Here is a 13,435-nt window from a genome sequence, read left to right on the forward strand (position 1 = left end):
GATGGGAATCTGTGGGTTGCTGTAGCATCTGAGATTTGTTCGCAGGATCTCATTCCACTAGAGCACATGTGTTTTTCTAGACTCTGTGGCGATCTTGCAGAAAGTCAGGGATGAAATAACAGATTGTCTTCAAATGCTGCCGTCCAGCTCTGAATTTTATTGGCATTTTCTTATCCCACTGTTTATTTCATTAAGTGAAATCTGTTTCTCTTACGTCCCGTGCAGAATGTGAAGGATGACGGGCAGCATGTGTGGCGACTCAAGCACTTTAACAAACCTGCCTACTGCAATCTTTGCCTGAACATGCTGATCGGCGTAGGGAAGCAGGGCCTCTGCTGCTCCTGTGAGTATGTTCCCTTTGCCTGGACAGTGTCACCTCCGGTGAGGAAAGGTTGATTTCATGGCACAGTCCTCTTTGTAGACAGAGTCAAGAAATTAACCTCATCCTTCCGGTGCCTATGATTTATGTCTCCCTGTCGTATGTTTCTGAAGACTTAGGTCATTCTAGTTCTAACTTCCTTCAATTTTGGAAAACCCTCTCCTTGGGAAAGGAATAAGGACATTTTCCAACTCACAAGCCATTTTCTTTCCACTGTAATTTAGTTTATTCATGATTCTCACTGCTTCTGCGAGTATTAGGAAAATTTCCCCTGGCCTCTCATGCTTATATCACATTTATGCATATTGGTCCTTTTTTCCCCTAGTCAGATGCTTTATTCACATTGTTTTCCTATAATGAGCTTATTCCTTTCAGTCTTTTAAAAATAATTACTTGATCAGTTTGCACTCAGATTAAGAAATCACAAGGAATAAAAACTAATCTGGTACCTCAGACACATGAGTTTTAATTCTATCATGGAGAAGTTCTTCATATAGGGTTAATGGGTATTCGAATGCAAAGTTTTGCCCGTTCATGAATTGCAGCCATTATTTTTATTTCAGCACACTTATCTTTGCAATATTTATTTTATTCTTCAGAATACTGCCCACTAGAATTTTTGAATAATGCTTGCATCGATTGACAAAAGGCACTTAAGAATTTTTAAACCAACAGCATGTACTCCTGAGGAACTTCTGCATTCTGTGCTGCTTCTGCTAAAACAGGGGGAATACTCAGTCCTCCTCACTAAGGGCGACGTTGTCTTAGTCCAGCACGTTGCCCAACCATACCCTTTTTTGCAGTGTATGTTCGCTGAACCTGTCAGGTTTATTGGACACATCCCATTTTTGTGCATTTATAGTAAATCTAATTTCTGGCTTCCATATAATACATACTTTTCAGATATTAATTTTAGCTAATGGCTTCTTTGGTAGCATATTTGGGAGAAGACTTTCAGATGTTTTATTTGACATTAAAAACCATATTTTAGGACCACTTTTAAGTGTTTATGGATTTTAATAAAGTAACATAAAATTACCTCATACCACTTCAGAGGGCTGCTTCTGGTGGCCACGTTTAAGAGGCTGGTTACCCCAGAACATTCTCCATATACAAAGGAAGTAATTTATTTTCAAGGATTTATTATTTTTAAGGAAAATAATTTTTAAGAGTATTTTCTATTGATGGGAGCTTATGAAACAAAATGGTAATTCTCAAATAATGTGGGTAGTGTCATGTAAGAGTGAGAATCTTACTCCCAAATTTTAACTGGTGAGTGTAGCAAATGTAATATATAACATTATTACCATTAGGGAACAGAAGAGGAACTAGCTTTTCTTCCTCACTGTTGCCAAAGGGAGTCACAGATGTGGCTATTGGGGAAGAGTTTTACTATATAAGTATTATATGAACTTAGTATTTTTTTCATTCTAATTCCATGTAGTGGTTAATTTCTTTTTGTTTTGTTGAGAGAGCTACCTGGTTGCTTTTTTACTTAATTTTTATTCCCTGTATTTATGCATTTATTATTCTTAATTAGAAACCAGTATTTTATTAAAGAATATCTTTATAAGACCCTGAGGTATACTCAAAATCAAGCTATGTAGTGATTTACAGATGCCAATAAACTGTATATGTTGGCTTTGTGTCACATTTTACACACACACACCCATATATATCTTTGTATGTGTGAATATATGCATATTTGTGCTTAGTCGCTCAGTCGTGTCTGACTCTTTGGAAATCCATGGACTATAGCCTGCCAGGCTTCTTTGTCCATGGGGATTCTTCAGCCAAGAATATTGGAGTGTGTTGCCATGCCCTCCTCCAGGGAATCTTCCCAACCCAGGGATTGAACCCAGGTCTCCCGCATTGCAGATGGATTCTTTACCATCTGAGCCACCAGGGAAACCCATACATATTTGCATATACATATTAATTTTGTGTGTATATATATATATATATACCATAAAATATAAATATATATACTCATTTATGTCTTTGTATATGTGTATATACACATTTGTGTATATATTAATTTTTGCATCTATATATCATAAAATACATATATACACATGCACACACATGCACACACCCACACACACATACACACACACCATATGCTGTCTAGCAAAGGTTTTTCCTTTTGGAGACAGATTGCCATGATGGCTATGAAGGGTGAAGTTTAGCTGAAGGCCTGGCATGTATGAGGAAATCAATTCTCTGGAAATAGACTAACCAGCTATTTAAGATTTAGATAAATCAATAGACAAAACAGCAGAAACTCATGGGCTTTTACTCCCATGCCTGCCAGCTGCTCTCATGCCTATACTCTGTAAAATATAGATCTTTTCCTTCTAACAAATGACACCAAGCCATTTGGCAGTCATCAATTTGTCTTTAATATTTTTGTCATCTGGGAATCATTGTGAAAAATCTGAGTGAGGCCTGATTTAATTAAGCATTTCCTGCTGTGCCATGAGAGAAGAATCTTGGTTTTTCACATGCATAATATTTCCTGTACTAATTGGCCTGTTGTGTTCCATGGTCAAAACAGTAGACTTGGGCCTTTTCTTGATGTCGCTGATTGGATTGATTAGGGAGCAGTGGCTATGAATCAAGGTTCTGTTAACGTCATTCTTTCTCTGTAAAATTGCAGTCTGGGCCCGATGAGCTCTGAATTTGTGTACATGTTTTCTTTCAGTTTGCAAGTACACAGTCCATGAGCGCTGCGTGGCTAGAGCGCCTCCTTCGTGTATCAAGACTTACGTGAAATCCAAGAAGAACACTGATGTGAGTGTATGGCCGTGCTGGCTGCTGGAGTGCGTTGCTTGTGGATGCTGCTCCTCACTGCAGCGCTCTCGTTCTGTTCTAGGTGATGCATCATTACTGGGTTGAAGGCAACTGCCCAACCAAGTGTGATAAGTGCCACAAAACGGTCAAATGCTACCAGGGCTTGACGGGACTGCACTGTGTTTGGTGTCAGATCACAGTGAGTAACATTGGCAAATATATCTCTGCCATTCACTCTTGATGAACACGCTGTATCCCATGCTCTCTGATGAGTCTTAGAAGGCCATCTTGAATGTTAGACTAAGTCCAAGTTAGCATAGCATAATGGGAACCTCTCATCTCACGTGTGGCTCCCAAAGGGATAAAGGTCAGAGTCGAATTTGACCTCAGAGGGTCCAGAATTTTAGAGCTAACCTTACAGATAGTACTGTCATGAGGCTTTCAAACTGTGCTCTTTGGAGTTCTAGAAAGGTAACAAGGCGCCGTGGCTGTGGGTGGGCAGTGAGCTTGGAATATTGACTAGGTAGAGCTCAGCTAGCTCTCTGCCCTGAAACTCTATTTTAGTAGAATTTATTATTCTACATCTTCTATATTTATTTTAAGTATAGGATCTATTAGGTTTAAAAAGGGTAGAACCATGAATAATGTGATCAAAAGACTTAATTTTATGGTGAAGATACTAAGACCAAGAAAATTTAAGCAAATCATTAGTGACCACACAGCTAAGTAGAGATGCAAGCGTGTCCATATTTTAGTTCTTGATGATTCTAAGAGCTCACTTAATCCTTCTTTACAACGTGTTGCTGCCTTGCTCCTTTCAATAAGTCATAGATTGAGGGATACAGGTATGGATGTAAATGCTAACCGTTAATGGCATTGACAATGAAGAAAGAGGAGGTCACTTGGTCTTTTCCGGGAAATCTGTACACTCTCCCAGGCTTGCATAATTGAAAAAGCTGCTTCAAATAATTTCTGGGATAAACACATTTATTAGGTGGAACCTCTAGTATTTCATGTTGTGTTTCTGGAAATTAATTAGAAAGCACATTTTTAAGGATAACCATTTTTTACCATTTAGTACAAAAACATTTATGGGGCTGAATTTCCCCCCATTGACTTTGTTTTCTCTTTACATCTAGTATATGAGTCATCTTATTTATAGGACAAATTGTTCTTGCATTGTGGGAATTAAACAGTAGAGAGCAGTGTATCGCTTAAGCAAATAAGTTTCTGTGTAGTGCCCCTGAGCAGTCCTCCCCAACATACACACCATTTAAAAATTTTCTTAAGTACACATACACACACAGGATAATGAGAAAAACAAACTGTGACTTGTAATTCAAAAGTACAATTAAGTACTTTTTTTTAAATGAACACATTTTCTTCAATCATTTTCAGCTATTACTCAGTTAAATTATATTTACATCTGAAATTTCCTCAATTATGAAAGACAGTTTTAGTTTTTTGAAGTGATTGGGTGTTAAAATGTCTAACAATGATTTAAACTATACATGTGAATGACTTAAACATATTGATTTCTCAGTTTTAAGAAGACCATAATTATTTTATTTCTTAAAAACTTGTGCTCATTAAAATATTAGTTTTCTTTTCTAAGCATCTATAAAAAATTTAATTTTTGTTTCAGATTTTATATAACTATTCCTCTTATTTTCCCCATGGAGTACATCTTTTGTTAGTTATGTCTTTATTTTATTGTAAACTGAAGTTGGAGAATATCAGAATTTGTTTCTTCCTTGTATTTCAAGTTATTTCCCATCATTGATACATTTCAAATGTGTTATATTCTTTCCCATTTTCAATTTCTTTTTTTTAATTGGAGTATAGTTGCGTTACAATGTTGTGTTAGTAGTTTCTGCTGTACAGCAAAGTGAATCAGCTCTATGTATACATATGGTCCCTCTTTTTTGGATTTCTTTTTCATTTAGGTCACCACAGAGCACTGAGTAGAGTTCCCTGTTCTATACAGTTGGTTATCATTAGTTGTCTATTTTATACATGGTAGTGCAAATATCGGAGAAGGCGATGGCACCCCACTCCAAGTACTCTTGCCTGGAAAATCCCATGGACAGAGGAGCCTGGTGGGCTGCAGTCCATGAGGCTGCTAAGAGTCTGACTCAACTGAGCGACTTCACTTTCAGTTTTCCCTTTCATGCACTGGAGAAGGAAATGGCAGCCCACTCCAGTGTTGTTGCCTGGAGAATCCCAGGGACGGGGGAGCCTGGTGGGCTGCCGTCTATGGGGCCGCACAGAGTCGGACACGACTGAAGCGACTCAGCAGCAGCAGCAGCAGCAGCAGTGTATATATGGTCGTTCCTATCTCCCAGTGCAGTCCACCCACCCTTCCCTTCCTGGTATCCATACATTTGTTCTCTATGTCTGTGTCTCTATTTCTTCTTTGCACAGAAGTCCATCTGTTCCACCGTGTATTTGTGTTAATATACAACATTTGGTTTTCTCTTTCTGACTCATTTTAGTCTATATGACAGTCTCTAGGTCCATCCATGTCTTGGCAAATGGCACAATTCCACTCCTTTTCATGGCTGAGTAGTATTCCGTTGTCTACATGGATCACATCGTCTTTACACATTCCCCTGTTGATGGACATCTAGGTTGCTTCCATGTCCTGGCTATTGCAAATAGTCCTGCAGTGAACACTGCAGTATGTTTTAAATTGTGTGTTTAAAATTTGAACACTATAAAATTATGCACTGCCTCCTTTCCTGCTATAAAAGCTTTTAGAGATTTTAAGCTTCTTTATTTGACTCCTCTTCTCCTTACCCGATTTAACATCTTCTGCCTTTTTCATTCTGTGGGAATTACTTTCCTCAGAGTTACCATTGCTAATAGTGTCTTAGTGATAATCAAGGCATCTTGAAATGTGTTTTCTTATTTTATATTCCATTTTGCTTTTCTTGCTTTCTTTCTTTTGTTGCAGTGGTTCTGACCCTGAAACTTTACATTTCTAGCCCCATAAATCTCCAGTTATACACTTATTTTTGGTCTTGATCCTGATCCTAGTCTTATAAGAAATTAGGCCTTTCCTTTTGTAGGAAAGAAGACACCGTGTCTGAATAAACTCTGCTTTTGTAATCAGAGGATTTCAGGTCCAATTCAGTTCAGACAACATGCCCCTAACATCTTACTCTTAAGGTCAATGTGTACCTGAAGATGACTCTTTTGTCACTACAACAAAGCACAATATAAACTATAAATGTCTTCAAATCCCACCTTCTACCCAGAGTATGGGCTAACAGGGAACACGGAAGGGTTTAATGCAGAGTCAGAGGGAAATGAAGCTTCTCAGGGTGCTTCTTAGTTTACTGAACTCTCCCAAGACCTGAAGCTTCTGGGTAACTTCAGCCTTATTTGCTATAAACTGTGATATCCAGGGTTCTGTGTTTGGTTCATGAAACAAAACTCAAAATTAAAAAAAAAAAGTTCTCATGTTTCCAGAAGAAAGAATATATATATATATACATATATATATAAGCTTCTTATACGTAGCTTCAGCTTCTGTACTCTTTTGGCTTTTTAACGTTAAGCAATTATATGAATGTATGTATCAATTTATTGATTTTCTGCCTAGGTTAAATAGAAGATATCTACCTGTGACCATTTCTATATTTACTATGATCTGTACTTTGTTCTTGAGCTATTGTATGAAGATTTCAGTCTAAAGTTGATCTGGTCTTGACTGACACACTGCTGATTGCCTTTATTTTAAAAAAAATGTTTATTTATGTATTTGGCTGCACTGGCTGTTAGTTGTGGCACATGGGTTCTTTCGTTGCAGCACGTGTGATATAGTTCTCTGACCAGGGGTTGAACCGGGGGCCTCCTGCCTTAGGAACATAGAGTCTTAGCCACTGGACCACCAGGGAAGTCCCCTGCTTGCCTTTAAACAAACTGAATCTACTTTCTTATATCTTTATGCTTCCCAGAAAGTGCTATAAATATACGAAAGAGCTAGCAGAAGCTGTGAAAGTGATGGGATATGCACCATCAGAGCTGAGTGTTAGGGAGGCCTATCTGAATGGAGTCTGTATGGAATAGATTGTAGAGAGGAACGAAGAGAATGAAACCTGGTTTCATTTCAGTGGTTTTACAAATGCTATCACTTCCTTTAAACATAGGGCTTGAGTCTTAATTTAGTCATAAGTTAGACTGACCATATTCCTAGAAGTGTCTCTGTTCAACAACTAAGGCAGTAGTTGTATAATCTTGGACAAAGTATATACAAGCTTTGGCCAGTTTCTTAATTGTCAAAATGGATATACTGTTACCTATCTTGTAAGATTTTTTTTTCAATTCTATTTTATTTACTTCTCCCTTTATAAATATCTTTACTGCAGAATCTCATACACAACAATGCTTGCATGTGTGCTAAGTTGATTCAGTTGTCTGACTCTGAGACCCCATGGACGGTGGTCCACAAGGATCCTCTGTCCATGGGATTCTTCAGGCAACAATACCAGAGGGGGTCGCCGTTTCCTTCCCCAGGGGATATTCCTGACCCAGGGATCAAACCCGAGTCTCTTAAGTCTCCTACATTGGCAAGCATGTTCTTTATGTCTAACTCCATCTGGGAAGCCCATACTAGTGCTTAGTGATTGGCAATTACTTTCACAGCGAAGGCTAGATAAAACGTCGTGTGTATGTGTGTGTGCGTGTGTGTGTGTGCGTGCTCAGTCATGTCTGACTCTTTGCGACCCCATGGACTATAGCCCAACACACTCCTCTGTCCATGGAATTTTTCAGGCAAGAATACTAGAGTGGGTTGCCATGTCCTCTTCCAGGGGGATCTTCTCAATCCAGGGATTGAACCCACATGCCTTGTGTCTCTTGCATGGGCAGGCAGATTCTTTACCACTAGTACCACCCGGGAAGCCCAGGTAAATTGTCATGTGGGGCACAAAACTCAACCTCTGGCTCACAGAGGGTACTCCATGAATGTTACTCAAACCATCTCTCTCCCTTCTGGAAGGATCTCTAATTTCCCAGTCTAAGAATAACACCTGCATGTTCTAAAAGCATCCAGAAACATGTGGTCCTGAATATCACTAAAGCCTAGACTAAGCTGATTTATTTATATTCGCAAACTCTCTTCTATGAAACATAGTAACATCATGCTTGCAATGATTGGAAATAGAGCTGGAAGTCAATCTCTTATCCTTGTCTTTCACCTCTATCTCATTTATTCAACCTGTCACTGAGCCTCTAAGTTTCCTCCTTAAAATATCTCTCTCAGATTTGGTTTTTGTCTTCACCATTCACAGCCCAAGTGCAAGCTCTTAGCACCTCTTAACTAGATTAAAGTCAGAAATCTTGGCTTACTTCCCTAACAGAAGGTACTTTTCCTATAACACAGGCTGCAAACCACCTCCAGAATCAACTTCTGAAAATACTGTTTTGTTATCATATGCCACCTTTGGCAACCCATAATAGTTCTGTGAAAATAAATGCAGCCCTCACCTCTTCCTACCTCAACCTGGTTTTCATTTCCCCAAATGTGAGAGCGAAGCCTAAGTGCATGACGTATGTAATATTCCCCTCCATGCCCAGGCCCTGCTATAAGTTGAGTATGTCTGTGGACAGTTCCCAGGGAAAGCCATACTTCACCCCCATGTTATTTAGCTCACTTTGCTTTATTTTATTTTTTAGTATTGTTAAAGATTTTATTTCTTTATTTTGCTGTGTTTGGGTCTTGACTGCCACATGTGAGCTTGCTCTAGTTGCGGCAAGCGAAGGCTACTCATATTCAGGCTTCTCACTGCTGTGGCTTTTCTTGTTGCAGGGCACAAGCCCTAGGATGAGTGGGCTTCAGTAGTTATGGCACATGGGCTTAGTGGCCCCATGGCATGTGGGGTCTTCCCGAACCAGGGATTGAACCCCGGCCCCTACATTGGTGGATTGTAACCAGTGGACCACCATGGAAGTCCCTTGCTCACTCTGATTGTCCTGGATGCACCCACCTCAAATTCTAACTACACTTCAAGAACCAAATTAATTTCCGTATTTCCCTTGAGATCTTCCTTGACACTATATATTTACTTTTTCAGAATACTTTCCAAACTTTTATTCCACACCAAAAGAGGACTGACATGCTGTCTAGAACTGTCACGTGTGCGTGCTAACATTGTCTGCACTGCTCGATCACAGTCTTATCCAGCTCCCGATCCCATATGCACCTGTGGGTCACCCTGATCACCCTAAATCTTGGTTCAGTGCCGAATATAGAGGATATCCTCAACAATTTCACCTTCATGACAGGCATCCTTTTCTTCTTACTGCTAAATAGTGAATTTTAAAGGTATGACTTAAATTGTTTTTTTTTTTCAAACATCCTGTAATCCTCAAATATACATCAGGTATACAAGTGTGTGTATACAAATACTTAAAGGTAAAAGAAAAAGTATTAGTCACTCAGTTGATGGGGTCCAGCCCCCACAGGATCCAGGGGAACCCTCAGGAGAAACGGCGTTGGCGAATAAATGAATGAGAGAGGAATAGAGGAGAGAAAGAGGCTGATATTCCTTGGTTTACACTGAAAGCCAATAAAGCCCTGAGACAAGGAGCTTGCTCTGTTCATGGAGGCCACAGGTGCCCTCCTGGTCTCCCGAGGGAGTGAAGATGCAGAACGTTTTCCCGTTCGGGTCTTAGAAACCTGGGCAGATAAGTGAACGCAGGGAGCCTCCATGCTCCAAGGGATCAGCCTGAAAAAGAGTGTAAGAGAGAAAACGAAAAGGAAAAATAAGACACGGGGTGACCAAGTTTCTTCGAGCGAGGCTCGTTACTTTATTTTCAAAAGGGTCTTTTATACCTTAATTTGTACATAGAGGGAAATGAAAGATACAAGGTCAAACAGAGTCAGCCCAAAGATTCCAGCAGTTTTGCCCTTATCGAAACCAGGATTTTTTCTGCATACCTTTCCCACAAACGATGTTGTGTACATTATCTTCTGGCCTTGGAGGCCTGTGAACATTTTTGACCCTCTTTTGATAAAGGCTGCTCAACCAGAAAACTTATATTCCCTCAAAGTGTTTTTTCTTTTATATTTCTAATCTATGTCAGCCCCAGAAAATGCTAAACAGAGTTACATTTCTCACGGAGCAAAGGTGCAATGAGTTACAAGAAAGAAAGAACCAATTAGCTGAAAGGTCTGATGTGGTTAATTCAAGAATACACTTGTTTTTCTTACATTCCAACTATGTTAACTAATGCACTCCCAGGTGCACAGTGGATAAGAGATATGGGAACTTAGCAACAAGCATTGGCCCAGTAATGAAATCCTACACCAGCACTACTCTAATAGTTTTTAACTCTTTGAAAGGCTCTATGTTTTAGGCTTCCCGTGCCTCTCACAGTTGGGAGGCTGCGAATAATCACATGCGTAGCTGCAAGAGTCTGGATAAACCTGCCAAGCAAGCTAGAATGCTAACAGAGGGGGTTTGATTTGAAATATTCCTCTCATGTCCAGGAGACTTATTAGCTAGAGCCCTAAGTTGATTTTCTCCAGAGAAAGGTGGTCGGGATAGCCCCCTGTTAATGTCAGGAGAGTTGGTGAAATGCACAAAACAGTAAGATAGACAGATTCTGGTTTTGGGGTAGATGCTCGAGCTGGTCTAGGGAGCCCCTTGAGTCCTGAAGCCTTGCTTAACAGTTCTCTTCCACATGACCTTGTCATGGGTGGGATGGCCCGTGCTGGCTCCCGGCACTCAGTAGCATCCGACTCTTTGCAGCCCCAGGGACTGTAGACCATGAGGCCCTTCTGTCCGTGGAATTCTCCAGGGATGAATAGTGAAGTAGGTAGCCATTTTCTTCTCCAGGGAATCTTCCCAACCCAAGGATCAAACTCAGGTCTTCCACACTGCAGGCAGATATTTTACAGTCTGAGCCACCAGGGAAAACACCCCTTTTTATTCAGAACCTGTGGATTCCTGATGTTACAGAATTTTGCCATCATTTAGATAGAAAGTTAGGCTCTTAGAACTGAGTTTTATCTCCTTTTGTAAGTCTCACCACTTAAAAATTAAAACAGGAAAATCCTAAGAAAGAACAATATAATCCGCCTTCTGACATTTAGGCAGCCACTTTCCTGTGCTTTGTAATTCAGTTATCTGGGCTGAATGTCTTCATCACTTCCTTTTTCCTCCTCTTGCTGATATTCTCTGATCCTTAAGATATCACTGTTTAATCACTATTATTAGAGAGATGCAAATTCAAGCCACAGTGAGGTATCCCTCACACAGGTCAGAATGGCCATCATCAAAAATCTACAAACAATAAATCCTGGGAAGGGTATGGAAAAAAGGGAATCTTCTTGTACTGTTAATGGGAATGCAAATTGATGCAGCTACTATGGAGAACAGTATGGAAATTCCTTCAAAATCTATGAATAAAACTACCATATGACTCAGCAATCCTACTGCTAGGCGTATACCCTGAGGAAACCAGAATAGCTAGGACATGGAAGCCATCTAGATGTGAGTTGACAGATGAATGGATAAAGAAGTAATGGTACATATACACAATGGAATATTACTCAGCCATGAAAAGGAATGCATTTGAGTTGGTTGTAATGAGGTGGACAGACCTAGAGCCTATTAAACAGGGTGGAGTAAATCAGAAAGAGAAAGAGAAATATCATTTATTAATGCATATATATGGAATCTAGAAAGATGGTACTGATGAAGCTATCTACAGGGCAACAATGGAGAGGCAGACATGGAACAGACTTTTGGACACAGTAGGGGCAGGAGAAGGTAGGATGATTTAAGAGAGTAGCATTGGAATGTATGCATTACCGTATGTAAAATAGATAGCCAGTGGGAATTTTTTGTATGACACAGGGAACCCAAAGCTGGTGCTCTGTGACAGCCTGGATGGGTAGGTTGGGGAGGGAGATAGAAGGGAGTTTAAGAGGGAGGGGGCATATATATAGCTATGACTGACTCTTATTGATATATGACAGAAACCATCATAATATTGTAATCATTACTCAATTAATTTTTTTTTTTTTTTTTAGAAAAAGATCTCACTGTTGATACCTGTTGATTTCTACCATGAAAGCATTTTCTTGACATTCTATTAAAATAGGTTGTCATTTGCTCCTGGTTGTGGTAAAATGTCCATGGTCGGGCAGGACTCACAGTATTGGTAGATGATACTTTTCATTTGAGCTTGGCAAATGCAAGCCTATATTGTGACTATAGATTATTGACTTTTGGTATCATGTAGGACTACTACTTCTTTTAAAATAGTCAACTCCTAACAATAATGTTTAAAGGTTTCCAATGACTTCACAATAGAGAGATTCATGCTTTAGCAAATGCCAGCGTTAACACAGCACCTGAAATGGAAAAATGTTAGAGATAAAAATACATATAAATCAACAAATATTCCTCTAATCTGGTCAGTTCACTTTTCAGCAGAAAATCTATTTCTTTTTTCTTCCAAATTCTTACAGAAATTTATTTTCTATTTTTCTTCCTTTCAACTTTTTAGATTCTGTTTTCTTCTCAGTACAACACCTTCACTCTTTTCTCAACTCCATCCCATAAACACATATACACATACACACATACACACAAGCTTATTCACACATTTTCTTTTTCTTCCGAAATTGAGACAGCTTTTTTCGATAAACACAGATCTGGCTCTAAATTAAGTGCTATTAGAAATGTTGTAAACTCTGAAATTATTTCCAAATGTTTAATTCACTTCCAGAAATAGCTGGTTTATATTTTATGAATTTTCTAGCTATGATACTGCTATGCTTACACAGAAATGGAAGTTTTTGTACATATAATAAAATATGACCCAATGATTTCTATGCCTTACTCTGAAAATGCAAAGTTAACTGTGAACAAAAATAAAAACACTGTTTAAAAGGTAACAATTTCTTTACTCTGGGGCTCCATTGGCCATTCCATTTAAGAGGCAGGACTCATCAATGTTCTAGTTTATTGTTTGTCTTGATGAGGCTTTTCCTCTGTTTTGCTGATTTAGAATCTGGGTTATCTTTAAGATAATTGTCAGACTTCAGTATCTTACTCAGTTTTGACTTTTTTTTTTCTTCTGTAAAACGGCATGGTGATGAGTTTAAGCAACTTGTTATTACTACTGTTTATACTCACTTTATTCCTTTTTACATTTTTATTTAAAACATATCATACATACAGAAAATTATAAATATCCCAGGGAGAGAGCTCAGTGAATTTTACACAAATGAACACTATGTGT

At 39.0% G+C, this 13,435-nt stretch overlaps 1 protein-coding gene across 8 annotated transcripts in view; it reads left to right on the forward strand.

The window, feature by feature from the left end:
* DGKB (diacylglycerol kinase beta) overlaps nt 1-13,435 on the forward strand; it is an 876,578-nt gene that overhangs the window by 269,536 nt on the left and 593,607 nt on the right. For all 8 annotated transcript variants that reach the window (XM_018047359.1, XM_005678984.3, XM_005678985.3 and 5 more), the window contains 3 exons: nt 226-343; nt 3,084-3,172; nt 3,255-3,371. In XM_018047359.1, the coding sequence (XP_017902848.1) occupies nt 226-343; nt 3,084-3,172; nt 3,255-3,371 (324 nt within the window). The remainder of the gene's footprint in view (nt 1-225; nt 344-3,083; nt 3,173-3,254; nt 3,372-13,435) is intronic.

This window comes from Capra hircus, chromosome 4, assembly GCF_001704415.2.
Source record: "Capra hircus breed San Clemente chromosome 4, ASM170441v1, whole genome shotgun sequence".
Classification (NCBI taxonomy): domain Eukaryota; kingdom Metazoa; phylum Chordata; class Mammalia; order Artiodactyla; family Bovidae; genus Capra; species Capra hircus.